General features: G+C 42.6%; 1 protein-coding gene across 1 annotated transcript in view; it reads right to left on the reverse strand.

Moving 5' to 3' along the window:
• Positions 1 to 18,529: 18,529 nt before the first annotated feature.
• Positions 18,530 to 22,051, reverse strand: part of SULT4A1 (sulfotransferase family 4A member 1) — a 38,847-nt gene continuing 35,325 nt past the window's right edge. Inside the window, exon 8 of the mRNA XM_044450882.1 lies at positions 18,530 to 20,885. Coding sequence (XP_044306817.1) covers positions 20,772 to 20,885 — 114 coding nt within the window. The 3' untranslated portion in view covers positions 18,530 to 20,771. The remainder of the gene's footprint in view (positions 20,886 to 22,051) is intronic.

The raw sequence follows: 22,051 nt of genomic DNA on the forward strand, positions 1-22,051 counted from the left end.
TATACAACCCAGCCCCCTTCATGGATCACTGCCTTGTCATAGCGAAGGGGCTTGCGTAGCTCAATGAAGCTATGAGCTATGCCGTGCAGGGCCACCCAAGACGGACTAGTCATAGCAGAGAGTTCTGACAAAACATGATCCACTGGAGAAGGAAATGGCAACCCACTCCAGTATCTTTGACAGGAAAACCCCATGGACAGTATCAAAAGGCACAAAGACATGACATCGGAAGATGAGCCCCTCAGGTCAGAAGGTGTCCAATATGCTACTGGGGAAGAGCAGAGGGCAAGTACTAGTAGAGCCAGAAAGAATGAAGCAACTGGGTCAAAGCCGAAAGGACACTCAGTTGCAGATGTATCTGGTGGTGAAAGGAGAGTCTGATGCTGTAAAGATCTATACTCCATATGTAAGATCCATGAATCAAGGCAAGCTGGACGTGGTCAAACAAGAGAGGACAAGACTGAACATCGACATCTTAGGAATCAGGGAACTAAAATGGACAGGAATGGGTGAATTTAATTCAGATGACCATCAGGTATACTACTGCGGACAAGAATCCCTCTGAAGAAATAAGTAGCCTTCATAGTCAATAAAAGAGTAGGAAAAGCAGTACTGGGATACAATCTTTAAAATGACAGAATGATCTCAGTTCAAATCCAAGGCAAACCATTCAACATCACAGTAGTCCAAGTCTATACCCCAATGACTGGTGTTGAAGAGGCTGAAGTTGACCGGTTCTGTGAAGGCCTACAACACCTTCTAGAAATAACACCAAAAAATGATATCCTTATCATCATGGGGGACTGGAATGCTAAAGTAGGAAGCCAAAAGATAACTGGAATAACAGGCAAGTTTGGCCTTGAATTACAAAACGAAGCAGGGCACAGGCTGGCAGAATTTTGTCAAGAGAACACGGTGGTCATAGCAAACACTCTTTTCCAACAACCCAAGAGACGACTCTACACATGGACATCACCAGATGGACAACGCAGAAATCAGATTGACTATGTGCTCTGCAGCCAAAGATGGAAAAGCTCTATACAGTCAGTAAAAACAAGACCAGGAGCTGACTGTGGCTCAGATCATGAGCTTCTTGTGGCAAAATGTAGGCTTAAATTGAAGAAAGTAGGGAAAAGCATTAGGCCACGCAGGTATGACCTAAATCATATCCCTGATGAATATACAGTAGAGATGACAACAGATTTAAGGAATTAGATCTGATAGACAGAGTGCCTTAAGAACTATGGACGGAGATTCGCAACATTGTACAAGAGGTAGCAACTAAAACCATCCCAAAGAAAAAGAAATGCAAGAAAGCAAAATGGCTGTCTGAGGAAGCTTTACAAATAGCTGAGGAAAGAAGGGAAGTAAAAGGCGAGGAAGAAAGAGAATTATACACCCAGTTGAATGCAGAATTCCAGAGAATAGCTCGAAGAGATAAGAATGCCTTCTTCAGTGGAAAGAAACAGAGGAAAACAATAGAATAGGGAAGACCAGAGATCTCTTCAAGAAAATTGGGGATATGAAGGGAACTTTTCATGCAAAGATGGGAATGATAAAGGACCAAAATGGCAGGGAACTAACAGAGGCAGAAGGAATTAAGGTGGAAAGATTACACAGAAGAACTATCAACCACCTCAAATATGCAGATGACACCACTCTCATGGCAGAAGGTGAAGAGGAACTGAAGAGCCTCTTGATGCAGGTGAAGGAGGAGAGCGCAAAAGTTGGCTTGAAACTCAACATTAAGAAAACTAAGATCATGGCATCCGGTCCTATCACTTCCTGGCAAATAGATGGGGAACAAATGGAGGTAGTGACAGATTTTATTTTCCTGGCCTCCAAGATCACCGCAGACGGGGACTGCAGCCAAGAAATTAAAAGACGCTTACTCCTGGGGAGGAAAGCTATGGCAAATCTAGACAGCATTCTAAAAAGCAGAGATATCACCCTGCCAACAAAAATGCGTATAGTCAAGGCTATGGTTTTCCCAATGTACGGCTGTGAAAGTTGGTCCATAAGGAAGGCTGAGCACCGAATGAGGCTTTTGAATTTTGGTGCTGGAGAAGACTCCTGCAAGTCCCTTGGACTGCAAGGTGATCAAACCGGTCTGTCCTAGAGGAGATCAACCCTGGCTGCTCTTTAGAAGGCCAGATACTGCAGATGAAACTCAAATACTTTGGCCACCTAATGAAAAGGAAGGACTCACTGGAGAGGAGCCTAATGCTGGGAACAACAGATGGCAAAAGAAGAAGGGGACGGCAGAGAATGAGGTGGCTAGATGGAGTCACTGAAGCAGTTGGTGTCAGCTTAAGTGGACTCTGGGGGATGGTGGAAGACAGGAAGGCCTGGAGGAATGTTGTCCATGGGGTTGCGATGGGTCGCACATGACTTCACGACTAACAACAACAACAACATAGAACCCAACACCTGAAGCTGTCTGGGCAGTTCACAAGGATTCATAAAATATAATAAAATACAGTATAAAATGCAAATAACAATAAAAACTTCATGATGTTTCCCTACAGAAATGAAAAACCAAATTTAAAAGCCTCTGTCTCAGAGCAATGGAAGTTGGTCCAATAAATGTTACTACTTTAACTTTGTTACTTCTACATGGAAAGGGGAAATTCCAAGATGAATATCCATTTGATAAATCAAGCACAGTATCTGTGAGCCAATCACAAAGAGAATAAGCTGGATGTAATGTATATATACAAGGTAGTTCATGTTGGTTTTTAAATTCAGGCTTTCATCAGATATTTTTTCAGAGAAAAGAATTAATATAGTGAAAAGTTGTTAGCTCCAAGTTTCATAATTAAACCACAGATATCAATTTTTTAAAAAAGGTGGAATAATTGGAAATTATTTCTTTCTTTAGCTGATCTGTATAAATTACAATGAGAAACAGATTAATTTATGGATCAGAATTTTTGTTTTATAGAGGGTGAGATTAAAACAAAGAATAAATATGTTCTCTGATGAGATTCTCCACTAATTCCTATATGACGAAAATATTTTTGCTTGTTTTTAAAGTACAACACAAGAGACATGAAAAGTAGTATAACCTAGGATATAAAAGCATTAACCATCAGCCGCAAAATTTGTGGTTCAAATGTAGGCCTGCTACAGATTTAATTTGTGACTCTAAACAATGGATCATTTCTCAGTATGTTCAAACATTCATTCTCTCATCTATAATAACTGGACACTAAGGAGTTCTCCTAACTTACATTTTAGTTTCAGTCCCATACAGGCATTCAGTTCCATACTCAACAGGTAAACAACTTAGAATATTTACTGTAGCTGTTACTCTTTTGCTTAAATGTACTTTAAAATTTATTTAAAGGTTTGCCTTACACTAGCCATCAAACTGGAGATCACTTTTCATGATCTCCAAAATCAGAAAAAGTGGGACTTTGGGCAACTGTCATTGACAAGCACGTCTTACCTATGTCTGCCATGCACTGATACCACAAGCCCATCATGGGGCTTGAGGGGCTCACGTGCAGTGGATACTGAATCTTTTCCCCTCCATGCCACTTGTTGCAATCACTACTGAGTGGCTGCCACACCAAGGGCTATGGCATGGGGGAAGGTCAGAAGCTACGTGCTGTTGCGTCTCCTGCAAAGGAAACCCAGCAAAACATACCACTGTCGCTCACTGCAGCATGCAATGGTAAGATTCTTCTGGGTCTCCTCTGGAGGGCCAGCAAAATATGGTTCGGATCCCAGCAAAGCCAGCTTGCTCTTTCTGCCAGGACAGTCCCCACCTGTTGTTTCAGACAAGCATTGATGGCAAATAAAGGGCTCCTTGCTACCACCATGACCCACTCTTTCAGCTGGGTGTGGTAGCAAGCAGCAAGTAAATAGAAACAATGGGCAGTCCCCCACCCCTCTCCTAATTGCTGCATCAAGCAGCTGTGTTTGTGTGTAGGAACTGAAGTGCTCTTACAACATCTTCTGGGATACATACAGGAGGACAAAGTAGGTGGAGAGGGGTGCAGAGCCACAATGACTATGATGACCCGTTGTCACAAGTCCTGGGGCAAACAAGCCACAATGCATAGCTTTCTAAGCAGGGTGACTGGTTGTGTTGTCAGAATCTGTCCAATGGCTTGTGCATGGTGAACACACCATGCTGCTGGGTTCAGTTCAGACAATACAAAAAGCTTCCTCTGGCTTATAAACCATCATGGCTTATAATGCTGTGTGAAGCCAATCAATGCATGTGAAAAATCTGTAATAGCCAAGGTCACCCCACTTCACAAACTTAAAAGTAGCTACTGTGTAGGCAACTGATCCCCCATGCTTTTTTCCTAATTTAAATTGCTTTATACTTAAAGCTGCATTGAGCCTGGTCTGCAATGCAAAACAGAGCCCCAGGGACAATACTGGAAGAGCTTCCAGTTTTCCTGGAAAAGGGTACCATTCTGTTTCTGTATCTGTTTCAAGTTTTGCTTCCAAAGCAACATGCTTAGTGTCAAACTATACCTGCACGTACAGGGTTTAACATATGCTTGCTTGGGAGAGAGGACACAGTGGGGTACTTCTGAATAAAGATTAATACCACCATTCTATTACTGGTAGACACACCAAGACCCAATGTGATACTGTAGAAAAAATAATACTGGGTTCAAGCTGGGAAGACCCAAGCCTGATTCAAATCCAGATTCAGCCATGAAGATCACTGAGCGACCTTGCACCGGTCATAAACTCTATGCCTAGTCTATCTTAACTCTATAGCTATATCATATTATATTCATATAATATGAAACTATTCCTATAAGTTGCTTTAAACTCCTTGGAAGAAAAGAATGGCAGCACAAGAGGGAAAAAAATAGAGAGGGATTGCTCCTGCAACCCCAATTTGCTATAGGAAAAAATCCCTCACACTAATTCTTCCCACAACCATACCATTAACCCATTTCACAGACTTCGGGATTTAAATTAAATTAGCAGCATTTCTTTCCCTGAAGTCATACCCTCAAGCACAAAGGACAAGTAGAACGCAAACCCTAGTGTTTCTCTCCCCTACTTGCTTGCAACAAGAAAAACTGTCCCGAAATCATTATTACCTGGTTAATTCTGGGCAGCCTCCCTGCCCCACAGCTCGAACTGGCAAGGGGGAGTCCTTCACCCCTGCTTTCCAGGCAGTATCTGCATGCGAGAGGAGGGCAGGGTGACCGAAGCTGCCTAGCCTAATTCTCACTAAGCACTGGAAAGTTCTACCACCCAGGATTCTACACACTCTTCCGGAAAGGCTCGTTTCTAAGACGCAGTTGCCCAGCAACAGACAGCAGCTTCTGATTGGTTGGGATGCACCGCGGCTACCTAGCAACTGTAAGGGAGGCGACAATTGGACCTCTCTGTTGAAACTCACTCTCTTCCATCCCACTCCGTATTCAACCACTAAGGTCAATTGAGTTTAAATCTAAGTAAATATGCAATAGAATCACTCTCTCCCTTTCGGTAAATATGCCATAGAACCGGCTCCTTCCTGGTTGCACTGCAGTACTACAGCATAAGAAAATCAGCCAGGGAAGCTTTCCCCCTCATTGCCGCTCTCCAACAGGAAACACTCGCACCGGAGGAATTCCGGCATCATGTCTTGCGGCTGCATCTCCCTGTTCTGGATCATCACTTGCTCACTGTCGGAAAGAGGCGACCTGGTTTGACAGCACAGAAACTGTGCAAAAACACGGCTCCCCACTTGCTGTTCTCCACCTTCACTGGTCTCCATTTAGGACATTTAGTGTCCCAATATGAAACGGCTTAACTGTGCATTTTTCTTGGGGCTTGCTGAGGCGTGTTTTCAGGTTGGCCCATGCATTCCTTCCTCTCAGCAATAGATTTGCTTGCTTTCCCTTTACCTATGTGCAGGGTTCCAGCATAGTGTGGTTGAGATTTTCAGCCATCCCCCCCCCCCCCCGCCCATTAACTGGTGGCCTTGTTCTGTATTTTCTTTTCTTTTTTTCAATATCTTAATGTTGGGGGCAACAAAGCACATCTTGGACTTTGAAGACTGGGGTTTCTGGAAAATGGGATGTCATTACATGTTGTAATAAAAAGAAGAATGGGGGTGGGGGGAGATGCAGGGCCATCTTAACAGCATTATGGGCCCTGGGCAAAGCAGTGTCCTGGGGCCCCTACGACAACTATAAATACTGCTAATTGTGGAAGTTTTCCAATTTTCCAAGGGTTAACATACACAGATTAGTATGGGCCCCACGGGCACGGGCCCATCAGGCCCATGCGTTAAGACGTTAAGACGGCCCTGGGGAGATGCACAAGTACTTGTCAGGTGGGAGTTGCCAATTGTGTTTTTGTTGCAAAGGGAGGAGCAAGGCTCACGGTAGGGGAAACAAAAGACACAAGTGGAACTGATATAAGAACAAGAAAAAAAAGTTCAGTGGGAAACCTGAAATTCTCTTTAGACCATTTTCATATATGATGCTAGAATCAGTTTGGCACACTTTGGTAGCATGCATCTGATTTTAAATTTCTCTAGTTTTCTATCATGTGTTAACAATATTTGTGCTAAAGCAGAAAGAATACATTCACATAGGTCACGCTGCAGCCCAAGATGCTTTTACAATATAATATTTCTAATACAGTACTATAATTACTCAGCTCAGATCACTTAGTGAAACTGGAGTGTGAAGGTAGTTGTAGAATTGCAGTCTTTGGCTTCATTCTGATTTACACACATATTGGGGAGTAATTCCTTCTGAATTCAAGATACTTAGATATGTAAGGGATTGCATGGTTAATTGTTCTTTGTGAAAACCCTGGAAAGAGGTGCTATGATGGGGGGATATTTTTCTTTGTTCATTATAGTATTGTACCAATATATAAAATATTGAACCTAGCACACTGTTGGCAATACCTACATAGGTACCACAGGTAGTAGCATGCAAAGCATGAGTGGTCTGCCTTGTTACATGCTCTTCTGTGCAACTATTAGAAGTGCAAGAATCCCCTGTCCATTTTTGCATCTGGCCACCCTAAGCAAGCCTTACACAAACACACACACACTAAACACACATCACAGACAAGAGGCCAGGCCTTCTTTAATGGTTGTGCAGAAGAGGATATTTCAACAGGAATTATTAGAAAAGGTAGAGGAGCCCTGTCCTTGACACTATATAAGAGAGCTTTTTACATATAAATAGCTAAACTTGGTGACATCTTATTAGATATCATTTATTTAAATTATTTGTATACAGCCCTTTATTAGAAATTATTTTAGGATAGTTCACAGATTACAGTTAAGGCTGCAATCACATTCTCACTTACCTGGGATTGCCCCAGTGCTCCATATGGCAGTGGCATCTTCCCTATTACATCAGGGACACACTCTGAAATAGATGCCTTAAGACAGAGAAACTGAAGATGGTTTTTGCTGGAATCAGTTGCCATAGTTGTTCAGAATATTATTTGCACTTTTCCCCCCCAAAAGCATCACTTTAGACCTGTCTTATAACATAGATAAATGAAGTGCGATTTTTGGAAAAGCAGCAAATGAAAGTCAGAAAGGGACAGCAAACCTGCATCTTAATTGGCATTTTCAGCTTCACAGACACATGGTGGCAAGTCCTGGCTGCCAGGCATATCACAGCTGAGCCTTTCCTTCTGCTGGCACTTAATGCTGACCAGACAGCAAGCTCAGTCCTACTATTAAGTGTGATGGTACCAGCATGCCTCTGTCAAAGCTAGGCAAGCTCTCAATAGCATCCTTTGAAGATCCAAAGCTGATTTTAGAATGCAAGCCTATGTGGGTCTACACAGAATTCAGTTTAAAGGATTGTGATCTCACGGAAGAAGGTTGTCATTACCAGCAGCCTTCCCCTGCAATGCACAGCTGTGGCACAGTTCTTTGGCCTACTCTTGGAGAGAATACTGTGGCTGTCTTTGCTGGGGGGCATTTGCCCCCATGGCTGTTCCTACTTGCCCCCACATATTCCTGTGCCAATGCCTGATGGCTTATGTGTGTTATTGAACTGATTGGCTGGCTGGCTTAGTTGCCTTCTTGCAACACAGCATAAGCAGTGCCATTGGGAAAGGCCTCCGCCCAGGTGAGTAGACATAAAGGCAGCCAGCTCAGGCCATGCGCTCCAACAAGCACCACCTATGCACATACATTGCTCTGCTCATGTGACAGACAATGGTGCTGCTTCATTGTAATCCACAGAGAGAGAGAGAGAGAGAGAGAGAGAGAGAGAGAGAGAGAGAGAGAGATACTAGACAGTGAGCATGCATCTAGGCACTAATGAGAAGCTGCAGAACAAAATGGTGTGTGCCACACTGCCCAACCTGGGCCCCCTCACCTAGCTTGTTGCCCTTGGGCACAGCAAGCACTGTCCTGTTCTGGCATTTAAATAAGGTTCAGCTGCCAGTTCAATCATTTCCTGATATGCCTGCCCATTGTATGAGTGCTGCAATAGGTAGAACTTTAAAAACCTACAAATAAAAATCCCAACGTTCACTTTGTTAGATACTTCAAATTCACACCATGAAAACTGATATAGCTGGTTATATGATCTGATTTATTTACATTTCTTCCATGAACCAGCCCAAATGCTTAGAAAGGATTACAGATTCTGATCTCTGTAAACATGGGAATGTCTTAATCTTTCCATTAGAAGCTTTCATCGAAAGCGTAGCTTTCATAAAACATCAATTAAACTTAAAAGTGAACTTGGGAATGTTTTTTCCCCTACTTTGAATGTTGATTTCCACCCTAGAGGTATGTTTTTATGTAGGACAGCATTCCCTCTTCTAGGAACTATCTGGAGGCAAACACATGAGGCTGGGTGGCGTGGGGTCTCTCTTTATAATTAGCCATGTGCAAGGATTCAGTTTTTCTCATATGCCCAGTATGGGTTGAGGATCAACATCAGGGAACAGTGAGTAGGGATTCAAAAACAAATTATTTAATGAGCAGAAGCAAGTGGAAAGGCTTCTTTCATGGCAAAAAAGGGCTATTGATGGCTACTAGTCATGATAGCCATAATCATCTGAAGTATTGGAGGCAGCATGCCCTTGTATACCAGTTGCTGAGAAATGAGTGGAAGAGACCGACTGCACTTGGGTCCTGCTGGTGGCTTCTGAGGCAGCTGGTTGGCCACTGTGCCAACAGAACGCTAGGCAAAACTAGGGTTTTGCTCCGCCAGCAGGACTTTTCTTTCATTCTTCTGAACTGTACCAGTTCAGGCTATAGACATGGGCAGGCGGCTATGCATCCATCACTGAATTCTCTTGCTGCATGGACAAGATCAGCCTGCCAGCAAAGGAAAGAGGTGGCGGCATGCTGGCTTTTTCCCTACTTGCAACAGGCTTGTCTCTGTTCTCTGCAGGAATATGCAAACAAGCAATTCCATTAGCAATGCTTGCAGCAGCACAGGCCAGAAAAGTTTTTGCTGACTAAATGAATTGAACCTCCATCTCTGTGTGGCAGGTGCTTCAAGGATTTTTTTTTCAGTCAACCAGAACCCAGTGCTACTGCTACAGAGGAACCCATGTATCTGCAGGAATAGAGAGTAGGCAAATTGTAAGCTGTGGCACCCCGACTCTGGAAGCAGCTCCTCAAAGAGATTTGCCTGGAATCCTCTCTTTATTCTTTTCAGAGCCAGACAAAGACCTTTTTATTTACCTGAAATTTTAATTAAGATACTTTTAAGGTTTAATGATATTTTACATCTTAATGCTATTGGGACTTTTATTATGCCTTTATTGGTAAAGATTTGGGCTTATTGTGGGGTTTTATAGCAGCACTTTTTGTTTGAGTGTTTGGATTTTATCGTTATTAATTTAACATTATTTTATTATGTACATTGTTCTATTTTGTAATCTTGTAACCCACCCAAAGAGGCTTTTTGGCTAATGGAGCAGGATAAAAATCCAATAATCAATAAATTGGAAGTTAAATGTCAGAGTTCCTTTGGCTGCTTAAGCATCTCTTTGTGTCATTTTTGTGTGTACTTTTTAGTGTTCGTTCTCTAGCAGGAATGCAGCACCTCAGGCCAGAGGCCAAATCTTGCCCTCCAGGGATCAAGCCTTGTGGGGTTCCCAGATGTTCCCACTCCTTTTCCCTGACCACCAATCATTTCTTTTTTAGGGGAAAGGATTTTATGTAAGTCTCCCCCCCACCCCAGTCCTAAAAGGTTGAAGTGCCTTTCCTCAGCCTTAGATACTAGGAATAAGAACTTTGAATTACAATAAGCTGGTAGTTTTGTTATTTCTGGCCATACCCCATTTGTCTTTCATCCTCCCCTCTCCTAGAACATGGCACCCTCCTACTCCAACTTGACAAGTTCTCCTTGGAGGACAGCCCAGGGCCTCCAAACAGTGGCTGAGTCTCAGGACCTGCCACAGCCAGAAGGCCTAGAGGAGGCTGGACCCTTGGTAATGCCCACCCAACCCTACCCCTAAAGAACAAGGGGGCTTTGTTTCCAAGTCAGAAGAGAAGAGACTTCCTACAAGCCCCTGGGAGCTCAGTAGCTTGAAGGCAACAGGCCAGACTCCTCAAGCACAGGAGAGGTGCCCAGCTGCTGCAGAAGATGCAAAGGAGCTCAGGTGTGCGACAGCCTCTGCTTAAGAGCAGTATTTCAGAGCTGGAACTACATCTATCCTACTGTTCTGGCTTTAACTCTTCTTGCCATAGGATCCTATGGTTTCCATTGGGCTGAATCTCCCCAGCATTTTAATTACACTTCCTACCAGAACCTTGTTGGCTGTGGTGTCTTACCTAACTCCCCCTTGAATTGAATCCCTTGTCATTTACCTTGCGGACTGCCTACTGCCCACTCTTCCTCTGAACCCTGTTTTCCTCCCTGAACTCTTGGTCCTCCTGCTGGCTGCATTGTTCCTGCTTTCTGCTTGTTCCTAATTTGCATGAAATTCCCAAAATAGGTTTCGTAGTCAATCCTGAGCCTTTCATGGGTGACCAGATCAGAGTGAATTTCTTAATCAGCCTAATAACTGGGTCTCCCACCAAATGGGCTGGTCCCTACCTGTTGCAGTCTGGACACCTTCTGATCAACCTCTAGGATTTTCTGCTACAGGTAGCTACAACCTATGGGGAACCTCAGAAGTTAGAAACCATTACCCAGAGGATTCAGTGGGTAGATTCATATGACATGGTGAAATCTTACCATTATGGGTCTGTCCAGACCCACTTCCAGAGTTCCTGCATGGTAGGATTACTTTTTTGAAATCATGGAGGGAATGAACACTCTGTTCTAAGGTCTTCATGCTTCACCATTGCGTCTTTAGTCATCTGGACCTGGAATCATCATTTTACTATTGTTCATATGGAAACACCACAGCATCATCTGGCAGGGGTGCCCATGGAAGTGGCTGCTTCTAACCTTCAATTTCTACTGCCTCAGCCACCCTAGCAATAGATGTGTCATCGCTCTCTTTATTTCCATTGGCTGAACAACATGTCCATCTCCCTATCCATCTCCCTATTTACCTTTGGAAAGAAGAAGAGGAGGGTAATCATAGCAAAACAATTTATTTTAATGTAGTAAAAATTGCACTGGGAACTAGAGCCGGGAAGTATTTCAAACATACAGGTACACTTGGGAAAGAAAAGGGGGAAAGAGAAAAAAAAAAGGCAGTCGGAGAGGGTGGATTTGACCTGGTCCTGAATGGTGCAACACTCCCTCTTAGGGACAAGGTCCGCAGCTTAGGAGTACTCCTCGACCCGGAGCTTTCTTTGGAAGCTCAGGTGACAGCGGTGGCGAGGAGCGCCTTCCTTCAGCTTTGGCTGATCTATCAGCTGCGCCCCTACCTGAAGTACGACTGCCTAGCGACGGTGACACATGCGCTGGTGACTTCCCGCCTAGACTTCTGTAACGCGCTTTACGTGGGGCTTCCCCTGAAGACGGTCCGAACACTTCAATTGGTGCAAAATAGAGCTGCCAGGTTGCTGACGGGGACGGGGCGTTATGCTCACATGACTCCAGCCCTCCGTCAGCTTCACTGGCTTCCCATTGAAGCGTGGGCCCAATTCAAGGTGTTGGTTATGACCTATAAAGCCCTAAACGGCTTGGGTCCTGGCTACCTGAACGAGCGCTTACGTCCGTATATGCCCGATCGCCCCTTGAGATCTGCGGGAGAGTACCTTCTCCGGGAACCCTCCATGAAAGAAATTAGGAGAGTAAGTACTCGGAGGAGGGCTTTCTCTGCGGTGGCGCCCAACCTATGGAATTCACTCCCCAAAGAGGTCCGCCTGGCACTGTCGTTACTGGTTTTTCGGCGCCAGGTAAAGACCTTTTTATTTAAACATCATTTTAATTGTTAAAATATATGATCTGGCCAGGGCAACTTCTTCTTCCTTCTCTTTTCTCCTCCTATATTCTTTATTTACTTATTTTATACTGTTAATTTTAATTTTATATTATTGTATCTCAGTGTATTTTTTGTATTTTTGTATTTAGTGGTAATTTATTATGTTCTATTGTATTTCAATGTATCTTATTGTGTTGTAAGCCACCCCGAGGCTTCGGCAAGGGGCGGCATAGAAATGTTATAATAATAATAATAATAATAATAATAATAATAATAAATATAATAAATTTATGTTTATATAGTTATACATTTCTTCCTTGCTTTTCTTAGGCTGGATCGAACCCTATGCTAGCTCGAAATTAACAAGATACATACAACACATAATTAACTTGTGACATTCACTGTTACAAGATGGCCCCTTAGCTTTTTTTTTTTTTTCTTCAAGAACTGCACACATTCATGAAGGAAATTCTTAACTTACTCATTAGCCCTGGCAGGAAAATGGAACTTTCATGTGCAGAGTCATGTATAAGAGCTGGCTGAATTGTGTTGGCTAACAGTATAAGATGCAGGTTGGTTGCATATCTGTCCGTAGACAAGTGAGAACTGAGAATACACACATGCGCACACATTCACGCGCATACACACACTATGTTACTTTGCTCTTCACAGCGAGCTCTGTTACTACCATTGTTTGACTTTTGCATCTATTTTGCTTGTACCATACTCCCATCTGCTGGAGATTTCTTAAATTTAACCTGATTAAAATCAGACTGCTATGGAGTTCCATTAGTGCAGAACTCAGTATTGGTGCATTCCTGCAGAGCACTCAGACTGGCTGGAAATGACTGGCACGTTAGATCCATGTGATTCCATAGCTAGATTGTTCCTACAGCAGTATGGCTCTCACTGCAAACAGAGACTGTCAGATCTTGTGAGAAGGATGCTGTACCACCAGCACAACCCAAAATGTACTTTCAGGATGAGTGAAACAGCTCACTAGTGAAATGACTCACTCGTCTTTCCTGAATCTTTTCCCATGTTTCACTCTCTGCTCACTGATGCCCCCTCCATACATCTGCTGAATGCACTGAGGATAGAATCATGCTGGCTGACCTGCTCCCAACCTCTTGTACATGTTTAGTGGAAGTATGAAAGGGGCGCTATGCATTGACAGGCTGCGTGTGCATAGACTCCTTCAGGTGACTGGGAACCCTATCCTGGCAGAAGTCCCAGTTCATAGAATCATAGAATAGTTGGGTCAGAAGAGCCAAGAAGGCCATTGAGTCCAACCCCTTGCCGGTGCAGGATGCCATTTACACCATCCTACTCCTACTCAGATAACTGTCTATTTGCTTCCTGAATATCTCTAGTGTAGAAGCGCACACAACCTTTCTTGGCAGCTGGTTTCACTGTTGCATTGCTCTTACAGTTAGGAAATTCTTCCTTGTGTCTAGCCGGTACCTGGTGTGCTGTAGTTTAAGTTCATTGTTCCATGTCCTAAAATTTGGGATGAGTGAAGGAATAGGTCTTTCTCTTCTTCTTTGTGGCAGCCTTTGAGGCAACTCGTAGTCCTCTTTTTTCAAGGCTGAACAGGCTCAGTTCTTTCAGCATCTTATAAGACTTATTTTCTAGGCCCCATATCATATTTGTTGCTCTCCTCTAAACCCTCTCCAGATTACCAGCATCCTTTTAAAATCTGGGTGCTCAAAACTGATCACTGTATTCTAGGTGGAGTCTAACTAATGCAGATTAGAGGGAAATGAGCACTTCTCTATTTCTGGAAGTGAAACCTCTATTTATGCATCCCAACATAGTGTTTGCTTTGTGGCTGCATCACATTGCTGGCTCATATTTAGCTTGTTGTCTACAACATCTCCAAGGCCTCTTTCACTCTCAGTACTGCTAAGCCACATATTCCCCATATTCCCCAGAGTAACTGATTTTTTTTGCCTCGGTGGAGAACTTGGACTTTCTCCCTGTTCAATTTCATTCTGTTGTTTTCTGTCCAGCATTCAAGCTTGTGTAGGTCTCCCTGGATCTTCTTGTGGTCTTCCAGAGTGCTAGCTATTCCACCCAGTTTAGTATCATAAGCAAATTTAATTATCATTCCTTGGATTTTCTCATCAAGATTATTAATAAAGATGTTGAAAAGTACTGGTGCTAGGACTATGGTACCCTACTCATAATGTCTTTCTAGGTTGAGAAGCTGCCACTATCACTTTCTATGACCTATTTTGAAGCCAGTTGTGGATTCACCTAATAGTAGTTCTGTCAAGTCCACATTTCAGTAATTTATTTATTAGGATGCCATGGGGCACTTTGTTGAAGGCTTTGCTAAGTCTAGGTAAATAATGTCCACTGCATTTCCTCTGTCCATGTGGGTAGTAACCCAGTCAAAGAATGAGATTAGGTTGGTTTGGCATGACTTATTCTTAAGCAATCCATGTTGGCTTCTGTTTATCACTACATTTTCTTCAAGGTGCATACAGTCTAAATTTTTAATTATTTGGTCCAGTGATTTCCAAAGGATTGAAGTTAGGCTGAATGGTCTATCGTTCCCTGGTTCATCTTTCTTCTGTTTCTTGTAGATGGGGACCAGGTCAGCTTTCCTTCAGTCAGCCAGAACTTCCCCTCTTCTCCAAGATTTCTCAAATATGATATAAAGTGGCTCAGAGAGCTCTTGCACCAGTTCCTTTAATATTCTAGGAAGGAGCCCATCAGGTCCTGGAGATCTGAATGCATCTAGCTCTTCAAAATGCTCCTTGACCATTTGTCTGTTGATCTTAGGCTGCCATCCTTCGCTTTCATTTTGCATTTCTTCCTCTGTAGGCAGGTCACATTTTCTTTTGTGGGAGAAGACTGAGCCAAAGTAGGAGTTGAGCACTTCTGCCTTTTCCTTGTCATCTGTTATCTCTTTGCCATCCTTGAGGAGCTGCTGTATGGCTTTCTCTTTTGTCTTTTGCATGTAGCTGTAGTTGTTTCAAGGAGCCTGTCTATTAGGAGTGTGCCAAATTGTTGCCCCCAAGGGCTACATCCAATATTGGTCATGGGATGAGGGCTACACATATAGAGAGCACATATGCACACACCCACAGCAACATGAGAGGTGGGATGCTTCAAACTCACTGGGAAAGCCTGCCCCAGCAACCCCATTGGGACCACTGCTTTCCCACTACAAGTGATTCCAGCTGCTTCAGAAGTACTTAGGGAAGGCATGAGAGAACAGGGCTTCTCTGCTTCTCTCTCTCTCTCCTTCAACTATGTTCTGACCAGGTTTATTATGCTGCTAAGTTTTTGATCAATCTCTCTTATTCCTAACTCTAAGCAAGAGTTGCTATGAGCTGGATTGTATCTTGCCTTTCAGACATAATTTTAAAGACAGCATGGAACGCAATTGAAATCAATGCGAGTAATGAAATAAAATAAGCAAAGAAACCAATAAAAAAGGGAAAGAAAAATGTCAGAAGTAAACATACACATATACTCACAGACAGCAAAAGCAAGGGAGGTGGCAGAAGGCAATGCTACATAGCAACGTATAAACAAAACTGTTGTTACACCAGTAAAGATACATTTAAAAGGTGGTAAGCTGAATGAAAGGATAAGAACTCAGCAACATTTCAAACTGATTTTTAAAAGACATTAAAGGGAACTGTTGAAAAGGGGGAAGGGAAAGATTGTTAGATGGTTTAAGCTGGCACATCTGAAAAGACCTTGCCTTTTGTGTGCATCACCTCAAAGCTGTTAAGTCAGTGGGAGAGTCAAGTGAGAGATGGTGGAGCAAACTGTTTAAGACTATAGGTGAACATCAGCCTCTTGAACTGGAACTGTGAACAAATTTACAGGGAAGGGAAGTTATTTCAGCATCAACAAGATGTATTCCTTGTTACCAATGCTAGATGGAAAGGGGAGAGAACATGTGCTTTGTAGACTGATTACATTTCATCCCAAGCATCCAGGTAATCCACATGTTAATGAATAAAATCAAAACAGTGCATGGAAGGAAGTAATGCTGGGGAATTCTGACAAAGGACTGAAACCTGGGGTCTCAGCCATTTGTGACTGGTCACAATGAGTTGCAGTGTCGATTACACATTTCATTCTCATGTTGCATGATTTCACATTTGAAGTGACAGATAATATAGATTCTTTGCAAGTGTATGAACTAGGCATCAGGCTTCCTATGCTGAATTATATTTGTTATCACTGACAAATTATGGAAGCATATGGACAGGCACCTGGATTTTGTTCAACGCATTAATTCCCTTTCTCAGGTACTTTTTCTTCCACAGCATAACCCTGAAATAAATATCACAGATGGCTAACATACATGGAACATGTCTTTATTAAATAAGCAAGCAAGCACAGAAGTATAATGTGTAGTGCTTAAATATTCTTAACAGTACTAAAATATAAAAATAAAGTTTACTGAAAGCAGTTTCACTCACAGATATACAAGAAGTGCTGACAATCCACAACATTCAACACCGTTTGCTAACAGTTGCAGTGACTGAGAACTGCCTTCCTCTATCCACTGAAGATGGTAATTGTGGTCCATCCCTTCTTATAGCTTTCTTTGAGCCATAATGAAGTAGAGCTGCCAGGCTGCAACCTGGAGAAGCACATTCTTTCCCACTAATAACCCCAAGACTGCAAGAGGATATGGGTGGAATCCTCTATCCAGCTTCTCTAGCCCTTCCATCCACTAGAACTGCCAAGTTAGTAATTGCAACTTGGAGATTCATGCTGTATGTTTCAAGTCACTGAAGTGGGGTCCATCTTCTGTAACAAATAAAAACCCAAGTTGCAGAGCATATGGCCAGACTGTACATTTGTGTGTGGTGAATGAACACTGGAGAAAGGAACAGTGGGAGAAGCGGGTAGTGGATTTCTCATTTCACCAGTGATCTTAAGGGTACAATATGGGTCTCCAGGCTGCAGTCTGGCATTCCCTATCTTTTCTTTCAACTTCTTAGAGCAAGTAAGACTCTGGCACCTGTATGTGGGAGAAGATAGGTAAAGAGACTAGAGGACAAATGGTGCAGGAAAAATTTAGGGCTGCAACATGACCTGTATCAAATTGCTGCATGTTTTATTCTCAATTTTTAAAGAGGAGTTTTAAAACAATCTTTTTCATGTTTTAGCTGATAACTATCTGGCTTTTTTAAAACTTAGATTATTGTTTCTGCTTTTAAGTGCTTGCATTTTGTTTATCATTGGTTTTAGTGTACTTGTTTTCATTAAGCATGTTGCTCTGAGAGCCTTGGCTATAGGACAACTTATAAATTGAACAAAATGATAATTAAACAGCAGACAGCTCTCTAATTTGTGGCCTGGTAGTACTTTAATAAAGTGGAAAAACAAGAATAGTTAACAGGCAATACACAACTGACTTCCCGAATAAATATATATAGTAAACACACATAATTATCATTCAGATTCACTGTAGTCAGTCCTGAACTGTATACTGTGTATTATTGGTTTGTTTTATGATCCTGTTAGATTCAAATGCTATACAATACATATATAGTATGCAGGCTATAGGTAGCCCCACTGCAGATTATACTTATCACTCCTGAGCTGGAAAGCATGGCTGACAGGCACATTCTAGTTGGAGAGGCAAGGCTAATCTCATGTGTTCCTGCTTGCCCTTTCACATGTTCTTTACCTACAAGTACTGAACACCTGAACAAATGTGTATTTATTGAATAAAGCACGGGCAGCCCCATACTCTTCCCCAGTTACTTCCCCTCTGCGCTGTACTGATGGAGGCCTTGTGGCTGAACTAGATCATTTAAAGCTTTAGTGAGGTGGGTCAGCTTTTTACCTGAACACCACATCTGTGCCTTTAATAGTAGTCTAAAGCAAAACTGCTAGCTAAAATGATTCACCTACCGATCAAGAAGCAATGAGGCTGTGGAGCAACGTGTTCAGACTAGCTGACAAAGATAACTATGGTTGGTCAAAGAGTGAATGAGTTTTCCACAATTTCCCACTAATATATCTTCCCCAGTATAAAGGTTGGACCCAACTAAATAGCAGGGGAGAAACATCATACCTGTGAAAGATGGAATGTGGTACCAGAATCAGGATGCCAACTGCTCCATTGTTCTGTTTTAGTTCCAGTTGGGTTCAGCTGAGGTTCTCCTGGTTCCATGCAATAAAAGTTCAATAACCATGTCTGCATATCCAGGGAACCATTTTAGTTCTAGTTTGCATGTGTTTAATATTCACTCTTTATTCATAAGCCTTTAAGAGTTGCTTACAATAATTGATGCACAATACAGTGCTGATCTGCAAAGCAGAATATGGGAAATTAGCAGGACTCAATATAACTCAAGCCTAGTTTTCACTAAGATGGAAACTGCCTGAGCTTAGATTTCAGACTGCAGATGGCGCTCACATGAAGAAAGGCCCCTCCTCATGAAAATATTTTCTTTTTAAAAGGGTGGGAAACTGATTCCTGGAGACAGCCCTCTATGGCTGTATAGAGAAGCAATTGGTCATATACACCCCTACCTGTGACCCAAAGCAGTGCAGCCTAGATCCATGCTTATTTATGTGAAAGGTAGCCCTGTCTCAATAATCCTTAATAAACTATGAAAATTAGGCATGACTTAAGTATAACTTGGACCTTCAGTATTAGCAGCATTAAAGTGCTTTGAGTAAGGAGTGAAGCAGAAGTATATTTAATTTTTATACTCTAATTAAAATGAACTACACTGTTCATCTTTGAAGTAAAAGACCCTTCTTTTGCCTTCCATGTTTTAGCCTTTGAAGATGACAGAAACAAAGATGAACCATGTGTATAAAAATGCAATTCTTCCAGATGAGGGATTGGCAACTTTTGGACCACTTGGCAGCTCTTCCTTTAGCAGTGATCTACAGCAACGAGATGGTAATAATTAGTCACCTGCTGATTTCTGCATACCAAACCTCTGTTAAAGGTAGAGAAGCAGGCTAGACACTGTTCTGCGGTCAGGTGACTACCTTGTTTCCAGCTCCCTAGAGATGATGCAATAATCTCACCACTGGGCTTCATCTGGAACCAATTTTACTGTCCTTTCAGCACAAGGCATTTGACAGTTCTAAATAGCACTTGGGTGGGTATTGCCTGTTGATGCTGGAGTCCCAGCTGCACGAACGCGTGCACTGAACTATTTGGTACATTGAACTATTTTTAGATTTCCACTCTAAAGCGCCTGTAAAATGTTTAAAATAAAAGTGGGTCTGGAAAGGCATTTATCCCTAACTACATATATAATTCATACTTTACAGGTACATAATGTATTCCATAGCAGCCAGGTTGTCTGTCTCATGTGTGCGTGCGAGTGTGCACGCACACGAATGCACACGCGTGCGCACACACATTGTTTTGTTTATAAGGGAAGGACAGGGTGAAAGATAGTTATACTTTCTATGGTTTGCTTAGATTTTGCCTGGGCAAAACACACTGGGAAGTTTTACTGCATAAATCCTATTGAATTTGAATGAGAGCTGTTGAACTGTACAGCAAATGAAGGTTGGAACACCTTCATTATGAGGTGTTTGGGGCTTTTGCGTTACGGGGACTATGCCTAATGCTGAACACTCTTTTGTGCCTTGGGTCCATTGAGCTCAGCAGAATTTACTTCTGAATTTACTTTACTTCCATGGGCTTGTGCTTCACATCCACAATCTTATACCCACTTCCCCAGGAAAAAGTCCCAGGGATTTTTTTTGAGACTTCTGTCAGGGTAAACCTGTAAATGATCAATTTTAAGAAAGGACTTGGGAGAGGTATGTATGAATTATGAATAGTAATACACTGGAACAATGTTCCCTCTTTCTCCTGCAACTCTAGAATTCAGGATTACCCAATGAAATTGGAAGGCGTTCTGGAGAGACAAGGAAAAACATAACTTCTGCATAATGAAGTGCAATAGCCACTAGGTTTAAATAGCATTTTTTCAGATAGTAGACCAGTCTTCTCCAACCACATGCCCATCAGATGTGTGTAGGACTGCAACTCCAATCATTTCCAGCCTGCGTGGCCTTTTGTTGTGCTGGCTGGAAATGACAAAAGTGATCGTACACCACATCCAGAGTGTACCAGGATTAGACAGATTCCTGGACTATAACTGTTCATTTCTATTAGCCAGAATACTGACATGCAGACTCCATAAATACTAAATATTGGAGACAGAGAAACTCTGCTGACTTTTTATCCTCCTGGTCAGCTTTCCCAGGGGCATCTGGCTGACTGTACTTTGCAAGGAGAATGCTGTACTAGGTGGACCTTAGGTCCAAACTAGCAGGGCTCTTTGATATAAACTTCCCAATGCATGGTGCCCTTTTTGTTTTTTTAACTATTGATATATGTATGTGTATATATAACAGGGACTGTGTTGTATCCAGCGAATAGTAAATGAATGCAGAAAGCACTTCTAGCTAGGATCTGGAGATTGTAGACATGCATTTTTGCTTTTTTATAAATAAAAGTCAAACGTGAGGTCACACTTTCCCATCTTCTGTTTGTAAACTAAATCAAATTTCTCATTCATGGAGACGGTAAAGATGTCTTTCCACAGCCCAACTCGTCCTGAAATACACAAATGGGGAGCAAGATAAAACACAGCTTAGGCTACTGTTGTTGATATGATGTGACGGGCCTGGTGAATAAAAATGGCATGCCTCATCCTGCAAAATACTGCAGAAACCCTCACAAATTGCTGGCCTATCCCTTGGCCACTGTGATTCCTATAATGGGGTATAATTGCAGGCTGCCTAATGCCTGGGCAGGTGACCTTTGGGGGCTATTAAACTGTCCCGGGCACCACGACAAAATGGTTGTGCTGTAGATCAAAGCATTGTCCTGCAGCCACTTGTTCCCTTCATTTTCTAGGAATATTTCTGAGCCCCATGTAAAGTCCCAGTGCATTCATGAAAAATGTGTGGGGTAACTGGCAGTCCTCAGTTTTCCTTGAAGCAATTCCTGTTGCCAGTAAGAAATATTTATTTATTCAATGTATATTCTGCCTTCTTTTTTAAAAGAAAAAGGCAGGATATACATCTAATGTTGTCTAATAAATATTGCTGTTTAAGAGAAATAAAAGTAAAAAGTGTAGGAGAGTTCAGTGGGTGCTAAGAAGGGCATCTGAGGGTGCACAGGTGCCTATAAGTACCTTATGACCCTATCCTTGATCTAAAGATGTAAGCAGAAAAATTTCTCTTGACAAAAGGCCTACAATGCAGGTAACTCTGGGAGTGCATTGCTTCCCTCACACTCTGGACAAAGAGGCACATTGCCCCCAGCCCCAGGGAACCCCAGACGGTGGAGGCTGAATCACCCCCCGTAGAAGGGATGGGTGGCTTTGGTCCTGATTTCAGAGGTGTCCCCTTATCAAATACCAGGAAATGCAGAGCTGAATTAAGGTGACCACCCAATTAAGGTAAATGGGGGGGAGGGGGCAGTGCTCAGGAGAACTACCATACAGAGCTATTGAAACAAATACAGTGGTACCTTGGCTCATGGATGCCTCAGTTCATGACCAAATTGGGTCATGAACAAAAATTTCATACAATTTTTAACTCAGGTCACGAACTCTGCACTGGGTGGAGACCCTGATCGCAGCCATCTCCCCACTTCTCCAAGTGGGGAGATGGCTGTGATTGTGCTGGGGGTGAGTGGGGGGAGATGGCTGAGATCGTGCCTGTCTTTCCTGCAGGATCACAACTGCAATCTCGGCCATCTCCCCCCCCCCCCCCC

This window comes from Varanus komodoensis, unplaced genomic scaffold (genome assembly GCF_004798865.1).
Source record: "Varanus komodoensis strain SLA01 unplaced genomic scaffold, ASM479886v1 scaffold69, whole genome shotgun sequence".
Lineage (NCBI taxonomy): Eukaryota > Metazoa > Chordata > Lepidosauria > Squamata > Varanidae > Varanus > Varanus komodoensis.